This window comes from Cetorhinus maximus, unplaced genomic scaffold, assembly GCF_964194155.1.
Source record: "Cetorhinus maximus unplaced genomic scaffold, sCetMax3.hap1.1 HAP1_SCAFFOLD_927, whole genome shotgun sequence".
Lineage (NCBI taxonomy): Eukaryota > Metazoa > Chordata > Chondrichthyes > Lamniformes > Cetorhinidae > Cetorhinus > Cetorhinus maximus.
This window is the reverse complement of record NW_027596869.1, coordinates 126,836-139,945: the sequence shown is the minus strand read 5'-3', so window position 1 is coordinate 139,945 and position 13,110 is coordinate 126,836. Positions and strand designations below refer to the sequence as shown.

At 57.8% G+C, this 13,110-nt stretch overlaps 1 protein-coding gene and 1 non-coding gene across 2 annotated transcripts; both read left to right on the top strand.

Annotated features, from left to right (window-relative positions):
• Positions 1–8,665: 8,665 nt before the first annotated feature.
• LOC144675279 (small nucleolar RNA SNORA23) lies at positions 8,666–8,836 on the top strand. The gene has a single exon (XR_013574913.1). It is a non-coding gene; the product is annotated as a small nucleolar RNA SNORA23 (small nucleolar RNA).
• A 536-nt stretch (positions 8,837–9,372) lies between these two features.
• Positions 9,373–12,208, top strand: LOC144675278 (small ribosomal subunit protein uS4). Its single transcript, XM_078536138.1, has 4 exons — positions 9,373–9,486; positions 10,311–10,433; positions 10,817–11,003; positions 11,975–12,208. Exons 1-4 carry the CDS (start codon positions 9,390–9,392, stop codon positions 12,150–12,152), a joined length of 585 nt encoding a protein of 194 aa, XP_078392264.1. The 5' UTR covers positions 9,373–9,389; the 3' UTR covers positions 12,153–12,208.
• Positions 12,209–13,110: the final 902 nt, after the last annotated feature.

Below are 13,110 nucleotides of genomic sequence, written 5' to 3'. Positions count from 1 at the left end.
GTTATATATATAGTATATAATGGAGGGCTCGGGGGGGGTTATATATATAGTATATAATGGAGGGGCTCGGGGGGTTTATATATATAGTATATAATGGAGGGGGTGGGGGGGTTTATATATATAGTATATAATGGAGGGGCTCGGGGGGGGTTTATATATATAGTATATAATGGAGGGGCTGGGGGGGTTTATATATATAGTATATAATGGAGGGGCTCGGGGGGGTTTATATATATAGTATATAATGGAGGGGCTCGGGGGGGGGTTATATATATAGTATATAATGGAGGGGGCTCGGGGGGGTTATATATATAGTATATAATGGAGGGGCTCGGGGGGGGTTATATATATAGTATATAATGGAGGGGCTCGGGGGGGGTTTATATATATAGTATATAATGGAGGGGCTCGGGGGGGTTATATATATAGTATATAATGGAGGGGCTCGGGGGGGGGGGTTATATATATAGTATATAATGGAGGGGCTCGGGGGGGTTATATATATAGTATATAATGGAGGGGCTCGGGGGGGTTTATATATATAGTATATAATGGAGGGGCTCGGGGGGGGTTATATATATAGTATATAATGGAGGGGCTCGGGGGGGGGTTTATATATATAGTATATAATGGAGGGGCTCGGGGGGGTTATATATATAGTATATAATGGAGGGGCTCGGGGGGGTTTATATATATAGTATATAATGGAGGGGCTCTGGGGGGGGGGTTATATATATAGTATATAATGGAGGGGCTCGGGGGGGGGTTATATATATAGTATATAATGGAGGGGCTCGGGGGGGTTATATATATAGTATATAATGGAGGGGCTCGGGGGGGGGTTATATATATAGTATATAATGGAGGGGCTCGGGGGGGGGGGTTATATATATAGTATATAATGGAGGGGCTCGGGGGGGTTTATATATATAGTATATAATGGAGGGGGTGGGGGGGTTTATATATATAGTATATAATGGAGGGGGTGGGGGGGTTTATATATATAGTATATAATGGAGGGGCTCGGGGGGGTTATATATATAGTATATAATGGAGGGGCTCGGGGGGGTTATATATATAGTATATAATGGAGGGGCTCGGGGGGGGGGGTTATATATATAGTATATAATGGAGGGGCTCGGGGGGGGTTATATATATAGTATATAATGGAGGGGCTCGGGGTGGTTTATATATATAGCATATAATGGAGGGGCTCGGGGGGGTTATATATATAGTATATAATGGAGGGGCTCGGGGGGGTTATATATATAGTATATAATGGAGGGGCTCGGGGGGGTTATATATATAGTATATAATGGAGGGGCTCGGGGGGGGGTTATATATATAGTATATAATGGAGGGGCTCGGGGGGGTTATATATATAGTATATAATGGAGGGGGTGGGGGGGTTTATATATATAGTATATAATGGAGGGGCTCGGGGGGGGTTATATATATAGTATATAATGGAGGGGCTCGGGGGGGTTTTATATATAGTATATAATGGAGGGGCTCGGGGGGGGGGGGTTATATATATAGTATATAATGGAGGGGCTCGGGGGGGGTTTATATATATAGTATATAATGGAGGGGCTCGGGGGGGGGGTTATATATATAGTATATAATGGAGGGGCTCGGGGGGGTTATATATATAGTATATAATGGAGGGGCTCGGGGGGGGTTATATATATAGTATATAATGGAGGGGCTCGGGGGGGGTTATATATATAGTATATAATGGAGGGGCTCGGTGGCTTATATATATAATATATAATGGAGGGGCTCGGGGGGGGGGTTATATATATAGTATATAATGGAGGGGCTCAGGGGGGTTTATATATATAGTATATAATGGAGGGGCTCGGGGGGTTATATATATAGTATATAATGGAGGGGTCGGTGGGGGGTGGTTGATATATATCATGTTGCAGTGAATCGACTCCTCATTTTTACCTCTCCGGTCTTCGTCTCCGACACATTGCGTTTGCCTCATCGCCTTATTTGCGTCTTTCCTGTCTCTACACATCCCTCGTCCGGTAACCAGAAGCCCCTTTGGTCCTCTGGTTCCTCCTTTTGGGAAGGAAATATGTCATCGTCACCACCCCCCACCCCCCCGCCCCCCGCCAACTTTTCTCAAGGGGCAGCTAGAGACAGGCAACAAATGCTGTCTTTTTGCCAACGCTGCCACCATGTTAGACTGGGTGGAAGCTCAGAGCAGGTTTTTTTATCTCATCGCAGAGGCATCGGGACCTCTACTTTCCAAATCCGGGGACTCCCACTGAGGACGAGTTGGAATTCCTCCTCAAAGAGGAATTCTCTTCCCCAGAGGGCCGTGGAGGCTGGCTCATCGAATACGTTCAAGGCCGATTTGAGCTGGTTTTTGATCGACAAGGGGGGTTGGGGGGTGGTTATTCAGGGATGGTCCTGGCGTTCACCGTGGGTCATGCTGGGCACCTTTTTTTCTTGGGGAGACTCGGGATGGCATTGCGCTCGAGCTGCAAGGCAAAATATCGCCGACTCCCGCTCCTGTTTCTTGCGACCTTAGGAATGGGGGCCATCGTTCTGGACCGGAAGCGTTGGCACGCCCTGTCCGGTTTGCATTTCAGGGCAGCACTGGCCCCGCACCCCAACCCAACCCAACCCAACACAGCCCAACCCAACCCAACCCAATGGAACCCAAACCAACCCAATGGCACCCAATGGGCCAAGAAGTGGTCAAGCAACGGGCCAGAAACTGCCCATGTTCGAGCATCGTGGCCAGCATTCCCCTACGCCAATGACCACTTGAGGAAAATCAATGCGGGAGGGGGGGGACAGGGGGGGTTGGAGAAAGAAACATGAGATTTTAATTCAAGACTAAGGGGGGGGCTTAAAAGCTGCTTGACCCGGAAGTGGTTCACTTGAGTCAAGTTGACCCCCTCCCCCTTCTATTTGACCGTCGGATGCTAAGGTGGGGTCAATGTTTTACAGATATTTCAAGCCCTCCTTGTGCTCAATGGGGCCAGACATCGAGCTGGGGTGTGAAAAGTGGGGAGGGAAGCCCCTGGGAGGGAGAAATGGGATCATTTGGTAGGTGAACCGGAAGTGGTTCCCCCACCCCTCGCGGGAGCGACCGTTAAAACCGTTGGCCTGGGGCGGGAAAACTGCAAACCCCTCCCCCGCCGGGGAGTTCATGAGGGCGACGTTAAAAATAACAGGAGGGCCGACATTTGAGTGAAGGAAGCAAAGAGACGTCGGCGGCCGGGGCCAAGAGGAAAAAATAAAATCTATAATTTAGAAGGGGTAAGCGGGAGGGGGGGGGGGGAGAAGGGTGTCGACGTCATGAACGGAAGTGACGTCAAGGGTCGAGACCCCGCCCACCCCCGCGGGCCGGTACTTCCCCTCATCAAATCGATCCAATATCGGTGATTAAAAATTTACAGCCCGCTGCTTTGTTCGACGTGCGGGAGGAAACCGAAATTAAGCGGCGAGGAAATGGAAAAGGGGGGGTAAAAGGGTGTCGGTGACGTCACGGGCGGAAGTGACGCCTACGGGCGGTCAGGGGGCGGGAAATCCCGAAATTAAAATAATTCCCTAAAACTCCCTCGTCCAATTTGAGAAGGTGCCGGGATCTCCCCCCCCCCCCCCCCCTGTTCATCATCAGGTTGTTAGAAAAGATAAATAAAATCGTTTGGGGGGGGGGCGGGAAGGGAGAGAGCGCGCGAGCTGGCGGTGACGTCACCGCCGGAAGTGACGAAGGGCCGTCGGACGACCGTCCAGGTGGGATGAGTGAAATAAAACAGAGATTTAATTAATCTATCCATTGGGAACTGAGGAGCGGATATTGTCCCTCCTCCCCTCCCCCGGCCGAGCTTCGGGCGGGGGGTTTGGAAAAGACCGAATGGCTGTCAGAAAACTAGCCGGGGAAAGCGGCGGGAAGGTGGAGGGGGCGGGGCGAAGATGTCAGCGGCAGATTGGACGCACGGGGAGGATTTCGGAGGAAGGGGGCGGGGCGATGATGTCGGCGGTGGGCGGGGCGATGGGGGCGGGTGTGACGCTCGGGGCGGTGGGCGGTGCTCGGAGGGAGCGGGCGTGGCGATGGTGTCAGCGGCGGATGTGACGCCTGGTTGGTGGGCGGTGCTCGGAAGGAGCGGGCGGGGCGAAGCTGTCAGCGGCGGATGTGACGCACGGGCGGTGGGCGGTGCTCGGGCAGAGGGGGGGGCGGGGCCGAGGGTCGGGTATATAAGGAGCAGGCGGCGGAAGCTCGCTCTCTTTGGGAGGCGGACGGCAGAGGTGAGGGAACCTGGGGAGCGGATTCTGGCGATGGGGGGGAGGCAGGGGGACCATGTGCTGGGTCCCCCTCTCCCTGTGCACCCGGTGTTGGGGCCTTTGCACAGGGAGCAGGGAGGGGGTAAAGGGGCCGGTGCTGCACCGGTAGCGGGGGGAGGCGGGGGAGGCACTTTACACCCTCCCGGACTGAATATTGACTAGACCAGGGACTCTCTCCTCCGCACTCACCCCTAACCCCGACCCTTAACCCTGACCCTAACCCTCAACCCGGACCCTAACCCTCAACCCCGACCCTAACCCTTAACCCTCAACCCCGACCCTTAACCCTGACCCTAACCCTCAACCCGGACCCTAACCCTCAACCCCGACCCTAACCCTTAACCCTCAACCCCGACCCTTAACCCTGACCCTAACCCTCAACCCGGACCCTAACCCTCAACCCCGACCCTAACCCTTAACCCTCAACCCCGACCCTAACCCTCAACCCCGACCCTAACCCTCAACCCCGACCCTAACCCTCAACCCCGACCCTAACCCTCAACCCCGACCCTAACCCTCAACCCGGACCCTAACCCTCAACCCGGACCGTAACCCTCAACCCGGACCGTAACCCTCAACCCGGACCCTAACCCTCAACCCGGACCCTAACCCTCAACCCGGACCCTAACCCTCAACCCGGACCCTAACCCTCAACCCCGACCCTAACCCTCAACCCGGACCCTAACCCTCAACCCGGACCCTAACCCTCAACCCGGACCCTAACCCTCAACCCGGACCCTAACCCTCAACCCGGACCCTAACCCTCAACCCGGACCCTAACCCTCAACCCGGACCCTAACCCTCAACCCCGACCCTAACCCTCAACCCCGACCCTAACCCTCAACCCGGACCCTAACCCTCAACCCGGACCCTAACCCTCAACCCGGACCCTAACCCTCAACCCCGACCCTAACCCTTAACCCTCAACCCCGACCCTAACCCTCAACCCCGACCCTAACCCTCAACCCTAACCCTCAACCCCGACCCTAACCCTCAACCCCGACCCTAACCCTCAACCCCGACCCTAACCCTCAACCCCGACCCTAACCCTCAACCCCGACCCTAACCCTCAACCCCGACCCTAACCCTCAACCCCGACCCTAACCCTCAACCCCGACCCTAACCCTCAACCCCGACCCTAACCCTCAACCCCGACCCTAACCCTCAACCCCGACCCTAACCCTCAACCCCGACCCTAACCCTCAACCCGGACCCTAACCCTCAACCCGGACCCTAACCCTCAACCCTAACCCTTAACCCCGACCCCTAACCCTTAACCCTCAACCCCGACCCTAACCCTCAACCCGGACCCTAACCCTCAACCCGGACCCTAACCCTCAACCCGGACCCTAACCCTCAACCCGGACCCTAACCCTCAACCCGGACCCTAACCCTCAACCCGGACCCTAACCCTCAACCCGGACCCTAACCCTCAACCCGGACCCTAACCCTCAACCCGGACCCTAACCCTCAACCCGGACCCTAACCCTCAACCCGGACCCTAACCCTCAACCCGGACCCTAACCCTCAACCCGGACCCTAACCCTCAACCCGGACCCTAACCCTCAACCCGGACCCTAACCCTCAACCCGGACCCTAACCCTCAACCCGGACCCTAACCCTCAACCCGGACCCTAACCCTCAACCCGGACCCTAACCCTCAACCCGGACCCTAACCCTCAACCCGGACCCTAACCCTCAACCCGGACCCTAACCCTCAACCCGGACCCTAACCCTCAACCCGGACCCTAACCCTCAACCCGGACCCTAACCCTCAACCCGGACCCTAAAACCCGACCTCAACCCCGACCCTAACCCCTAATCCCGACCCTAACCCTCAACCCCGACCCTAACCCTCAACCCCGACCCTCAACCCGGACCCCTAATCCCGATCCTAACCCTTAAACCCGACCTCAACCCCAACCCTAACCCCTAATCCCGACCCTAACCCTCAACCCCGACCCTAACCCTCAACCCCGACCCTAACCCTCAACCCGGACCCCTAATCCCGATCCTAACCCTTAAACCCGACCTCAACCCCGACCCTAATCCCGATCCTAACCCCGACCCTAACCCTCAACCCCGACCCTAACCCCTAATCCCGATCCTAACCCCGACCCTAACCCTCAACCCCGACCCTAACCCTCAACCCCGACCCTAACCCTCAACCCCGACCCTAACCCTCAACCCCGACCCTAACCCTCAACCCCGACCCTAACCCTCAACCCCGACCCTAACCCTCAACCCCGACCCTAACCCTCAACCCCGACCCTAACCCTCAACCCCGACCCTAACCCTCAACCCCGACCCTAACCCTCAACCCCGACCCTAACCCTCAACCCCGACCCTAACCCTCAACCCCGACCCTAACCCTCAACCCCGACCCTAACCCTCAACCCCGACCCTAACCCTCAACCCCGACCCTAACCCTCAACCCCGACCCTAACCCTCAACCCCGACCCTAACCCTCAACCCCGACCCTAACCCTCAACCCCGACCCTAACCCTCAACCCGGACCCTAACCCTCAACCCCGACCCTAACCCTCAACCCCGACCCTAACCCTCAACCCCGACCCTAACCCTCAACCCCGACCCTAACCCTCAACCCCGACCCTAACCCTCAACCCCGACCCTAACCCTCAACCCCGACCCTAACCCTCAACCCCGACCCTAACCCTCAACCCCGACCCTAACCCTCAACCCCGACCCTAACCCTCAACCCCGACCCTAACCCTCAACCCCGACCCTAACCCTCAACCCCGACCCTAACCCTCAACCCCGACCCTCAACCCCGACCCTACCCCTAATCCCAATCCTAACCCTAACCCTCTGTCCAGCTCTACCTGTCCCCTCCACCCCCCCCCCTTAAACCTGTTCCCTCTCCGCCGACACTGTCAGGACCTGCTGGGCTTTTCCAGCTGGTTCTGTTTCTGTTTTGGGTTCAGTTCAGCCCGATCCCCGTTTTGTAAACACCAGCGCCCGCCCGGGTGTATGTTACCCGCTGCTGGGGACGCCTGGGGCACTGGCGGGGAGGGGGGGGTTGGTGGGGTAGGTGATACCTGGGCCACTGGCGGGGGGGAGAGTAGATGATGCCTGGGGGGGGGGGGGGGGGTTGATGGGGAAGGTAGGGGACGCTGGCAGGGAGGGTAGGTGACGCCTGGGGCACTGGCGGGGAGGGTCGGTGATGCCTGGGGCACTGGCTGGGAGGGTAGGTGACGCCTGGGGCACTGGCGGGGAGGGTCGGTGACGCCTGGGGCACTGGCTGGGAGGGTAGGTGACGCCTGGGGCACTGGCGGGGAGGGTCGGTGACGCCTGGGGCACTGGCGGGGAGGGTCGGTGACGCCTGGGGCACTGGCGGGGAGGGTCGGTGACGCCTGGGGCACTGGCGGGGAGGGTCGGTGACGCCTGGGGCACTGGCTGGGAGGGTAGGTGACGCCTGGGGCACTGGCGGGGAGGGTCGGTGACGCCTGGGGCACTGGCGGGGAGGGTCGGTGACGCCTGGGGCACTGGCGGGGAGGGGGGGGGTGGTGGGGTAGGTGATACCTGGGCCACTGGCGGGGGGGAGAGTAGGTGATGCCTGGGGTGGGGGGGGGGTTGATGGGGAAGGTAGGGGACGCTGGCGGGGAGGGTAGGTGACGGTGACGCCTGGGGCACTGGCGGGGAGGGTCGGTGACGCCGGGGGCACTGGCGGGGAGGGTAGGTGACGCCTGGGGCACTGGCGGGGGGGAGGGTAGGTGATGCCTTGGGGGGTTGATGGGGAGGGTAGGTGATGCCTGGGGCACTGCTGCTGCTGGTGACGCCTGGGGGAACTGGTGGTGGGGGAGGGGGTAGGCATCACACGGTTGCTGCCTCCTGTTTCTCAACCCCCAAGGTGGGTGGGATACCGATGGAGGCCCCTCTCGCCGGGGCACGGTACCTTCTTTAGGACTTCTCTTCCCCACCCAGCCCCACACACACATGGGAGGTTCCAACGGGACCTGAGAGCAGTGGCTATCGTCCAGGCAGAGCTGAACTTGCTGTTGGGATCTTGCTGTGTACGGTGAAGGGAATTCGGTGGTGGTGGGGAGCGCAAGGCCGGTGGTTGGGGGGGTTTAGACTGGATCGGTCCTCGCCGCCTCTGTCCTTTGTGTGGCGATGCCTGTTACCGGACTTGTTTCTGGGATCTTTCTGCACATGGCGCGACTGCTCAGCGGGTTCCAGGGTTGTGTCGGTGGAAACCGAGGCGGGGAGGTGTTCGGGGCCTTGGCACCATCAGCCTGCATCCTTCAGGGTGCACACGAGACCGATCTCCTAGGGAGGGCGGCGGTGGTGGTGTGTGGTGCTTTTGGGATCTTGCTGTGCGCGGCCCGGGGCGACGTGCGCACGGTTTTGCTGTCCGTCCGTGTCCAGCGCCGATGGCGGGCGGCGTTCTGCTCCCGGGATCGGCGCTCGCACAGATTCGCCCGCTCTCGAGCCGCAGATCAAACCATCGAGACCATAGTACCGGTCAGTGTGTCCCACTGAACGGCCTCCGAGCTCTCGGACAAGGGGTTTCAGCTCCATAATCCAGGCCGACACTCCCCCCAGTGCCAGTACTGAGGGAGTGCTGCACTGTCAGAGGGTCAGTGCTGAGGGAGTGCTGCACTGTCGGAGGGTCAGTGCTGAGGGAGTGCTGCACTGTCAGAGGGTCAGTACTGAGGGAGTGCCGCACTATCGGAGGGTCAGTACTGAGGGAGCGCCGCACTGTCGGAGGGTCAGTACTGAGGGAGCGCTGCACTGTCAGAGGGTCAGTACTGAGGGAGTGCTGCACTGTCGGAGGGTCAGTACTGAGGGAGTGCCGCACTGTCGGAGGGTCAGTACTGAGGGAGCGCCGCACTGTCGGAGGGTCAGTACTGAGGGAGCGCAGCACTGTCGGAGGGTCAGTACTGAGGGAGTGCCGCACTGTCGGAGGGTCAGTACTGAGGGAGTGCCGCACTGTCAGAGGGTCAGTACTGAGGGAGTGCTGCACTGTCGGAGGGAGGTGTGTATTCTCGAGGGTTTGCAGGCAGTGAGGGGTTGTGTCTGACCTGCTGTTTCCTCTCCCCTGCAGTCTCTGAGCAATCATGCCAGTCGCCAGATCCTGGGTGTGCAGTAAGACTTATGTCGCTCCGCGTCGCCCCTTCGAGAAATCGCGTCTGGACCAGGAGCTCAAGCTGATCGGTGAGTCGGTCAGAGCCTCGGGGGGCAATTGCCTCTTGTGATCGTGCATGGGAGGGGGAGGGGGGTGTGTGTGTCCAGTGCCAAACCCCTGGGCAAACTGATCATCCTCATTTGGTATTTTAATGCTGGTCACTCTCTCTGTCTGTCTCTCGCACTCCGGACTCTCTCTGGCCCCTGTCTGTATCTCACTCTGTCTCTGGCCCCTGTCTGTGTCTCACTCTGTGTCTCTCTCTGGCCCCTGTCTGTGTTTCTCTCTGGCCCCTGTCTGTTTCTCTCTGTCTTTGGCCCCTGTCTGTGTCTCTCTGTCTTTGGCCCCTGTCTGTGTCTCTCTGTCTCTGGCCCCTGTCTGTGTCTCTCTGTCTTTGGCCCCTGTCTGTGTCTCTCTGTCTCTGGCCCCTGTCTGTGTGTCTCTCTCTGTCTCTGGCCCCTGTCTGTGTGTCTCTCTCTGTCTCTGGCCCCTGTCTGTGTGTCTCTCTCTGTCTCTGGCCCCTGTCTGTGTGTCTCTCTCTGTCTCTGGCCCCTGTCTGTGTGTCTCTCTGTCTCTGGCCCCTGTCTGTGTGTCTCTCTGTCTCTGGCCCCTGTCTGTGTGTCTCTCTGTCTCTGGCCCCTGTCTGTGTGTCTCTCTGTCTGTGTCTCTCTGTGTGTGTCTCTCTCTGTCTCTGGCCCCTGTCTGTGTCTCACTCTGGACTCTCTCTGTCTCTGGCCCCTGTCTGTGTCACTCTCTGTCTCTGGCCCCTGTCTGTGTCTCACTCTGTGTGCCCCTCTCTGTCTCTGGCTCCTGTCTGTGTCTTACTCTGCCTCTCTCTGTCTCTCACACTGTCCAGGTGAGTACGGGCTCCGGAACAAACGTGAGGTGTGGAGAGTCAAGTTCACCCTGGCCAAGATTCGCAAGGCAGCTCGGGAGCTGCTCACCCTGGACGAGAAGGACCCCAAGCGCCTGTTTGAAGGTGAGAGCCTCATGGACCCCGAGGTGGGGTGTGGGAGGGAGGGAGGGAGTTTCACCGATCGGAAGGTTAGCAGCAAGTGTGCTGGCGTAAGGGGCTTCCTGTGCTGAGATTTGGAGGGGGGAGGGCGGGGGTCTTCAGAGTGATATATCTCCGGTCAGTGAATCGGGTGAGCCTCTGAGCGAGGTTCTGCTGTTGGAGCTGCAGCTCCTCTCCATCAAGCCGATGATGAGTTGTTATCCCTGTCAGACACTCTGTGTTGAAGGTTTGTAAAAGGCTGAGACTTGATGATGCAGGATGGGCGTGTGTGTGTGGGTCTGAGCCTCCCCCTTTCCTGTGTGTTAATGGCTGTTCCCGGCACTCTCCTCCCTCTCCCCTCGCTGCAGGGAACGCTCTCCTCCGCCGCCTGGTCCGAATCGGGGTGCTGGACGAGACCAAGATGAAGCTGGATTACATCCTGGGCCTGAAGATCGAGGACTTCCTGGAGCGCCGCTTGCAAACCCAGGTCTTCAAGCTGGGCCTGGCCAAGTCGATTCATCACGCCCGCGTGCTGATCCGACAGAGGCACATCCGGTAAGGGGCTGTTTCCCCCCATCTCGCAGCTCCCTCTCCAGGGACACCGTCCCCCATCAAACACTCCCAGGACAGATACAGCACGGGGTTAGATACAGAATAAAGCTCCCTCTACACTGTCCCCATCAAACACTCCCAGGACAGGTACAGCACGGGGTTAGATACAGAGTAAAGCTCCCTCTACACTGTCCCCATCAAACACTCCCAGGACAGGTACAGCACGGGGTTAGATACAGAGTAAATCTCCCTCTACACTGTCCCCATCAAACACTCCCAGGACAGATACAGCACGGGGTTAGATACAGAATAAAGCTCCCTCTACACTGTCCCCATCAAACACTCCCAGGACAGGTACAGCACGGGGTTAGATACAGACTAAATCTCCCTCTACACTGTCCCCATCAAACACTCCCAGGACAGGTACAGCACGGGGTTAGATACAGAGTAAAGCTCCCTCTACACCGTCCCCATCAAACACTCCCAGGACAGGTACAGCACGGGGTTAGATACAGAGTAAAGCTCCCTCTGCACTGTCCCCATCAATCACTCCCAGGACAGGTACAGCACGAGGTTTAGATACAGAGCGAACCTGTTAAACACGAGCACCTTTTTGTCTGTTTTTGTGCAGAACATAAGCCCTGGGGGGGACGCTGTCAGTTGAATGAGCTGACAGGGCTTTTGTTCAGTAAGGTCAATGCAGTTAGTGTCTGTATACCTTACCTCGGAGCGAGCGGGAGAGAGAGGCGCGGGCGGGAATTCTTCACTCCAAAGAGTCCTGAGCGCCATCGACTGCGGAGAGAGGTAATGGCGGAGTTTCTGGGGGTGGGAGGTGGGGGAGAGTCTGCCCGCTTGTCTTGTGGGGGTATCGGGTGGTGCGCGGACTCACGGGGATTTCTGTCGGCCCCTGACCCTAAAGGGCTTTGCCCTCCGAGGCTCACCTCTCTCTCTCTCCGTCTCCGTCGCCAATCCAGGGTCCGCAAGCAGGTGGTGAACATCCCCTCGTACATCGTGCGCCTGGACTCGCAGAAGCACATCGACTTCTCGCTGAGGTCTCCCTACGGAGGGGGTAGGCCCGGCCGGGTCAAGCGGAAGAACGCCAAGAAGGCGCAGGGGGGTGCTGGAGCTGCTGATGATGAAGAGGAGGATTGAGCTGTCGATTCTCACATGGAGAGTGGAACCCAATAAAGAATTGTTGTTATCCTGTCTCCGCGTGTACCGTCTCCTCTCTTTACCCCCACAGCCCGGTATCGGCATAATCCCGGTCTCCGTATCCCCCTCGGTTAGACCACACTCGGAGCACCGTGCACAGTTCCGGTCTCCGTATCCCCCTCGGTTAGACCACACTCGGAGCACCGTGCACAGTTCCAGTCTCCGTATCCCCCTCGGTTAGACCACACTCGGAGCACCGTGCACAGTTCCGGTCTCCGTATTATAAAAATGAAATGGAGACACTGGAGAAGGTGCGGTAAATATTCACACTCAGCGCAGGGCCGGCAGGTTATATCTGAACCGGTTGGGGCTCTCCTCTTCAGAATAGAGCAGGCTAAGGGGTGAACTAAAAACTCAGCAGGTCTGACTGCATCTTTGTGGAGAGAAGGACAGAGTTAACGTTTCGAGTCCGTATGACTCTGAAGAGAAATAGAAATGTGAAATTTATACTGTTTAAGGGGGATGGCGTGTGGAGAAGGTGAAGCTGGATAGAAGATCAGTGACAGGTAGGGGCAAAGGAGAGCAGGACTAAGACGTCCTGAACAGAGTGGGTATTAATGGTGGTGTCTAAAGGAGGTGCTGATGGTGGTAATAAGCTGAGGGGGTGAACAGTGATCTGATCCAGATCTTGATGAAGATTACAAAAAGGGGTTGCACTCGGGTGGAAGGAGAGAGCTGTGGGACCAGAATGAGGGGCACATCGACCGTGTGAGGGAGACGCGGGTAAATATTGGGAGGCGGACGATGGAACTCAGGAGAGACTTCGTCCCCCCTCCCCCAGTGAGTTGGGGGGAGTCGGCGATGGGAGAGTGTGGCCCAGGGGAAGGTGGTTGTGATGGATCGAGGAGCCCATGGGGAGGTTGCACAGTGGATCACACTGCTGGGCTCAGGAGGCTGG

What these genes read in the sequence shown, in the direction of transcription:
- LOC144675278 (XM_078536138.1), top strand. Translation starts at nt 9,390, where the DNA reads ATGCCAGTCGCCAGATCCTGGGTGTGCAGTAAGACTTATGTCGCTCCG. An exon ending in CCAGGAGCTCAAGCTGATCG is followed by an intron (nt 9,487 to 10,310) that starts GTGAGTCGGTCA and finishes CACACTGTCCAG; the next exon opens with GTGAGTACGGGCTCCGGAAC. An exon ending in CCCCAAGCGCCTGTTTGAAG is followed by an intron (nt 10,434 to 10,816) that starts GTGAGAGCCTCA and finishes CCCTCGCTGCAG; the next exon opens with GGAACGCTCTCCTCCGCCGC.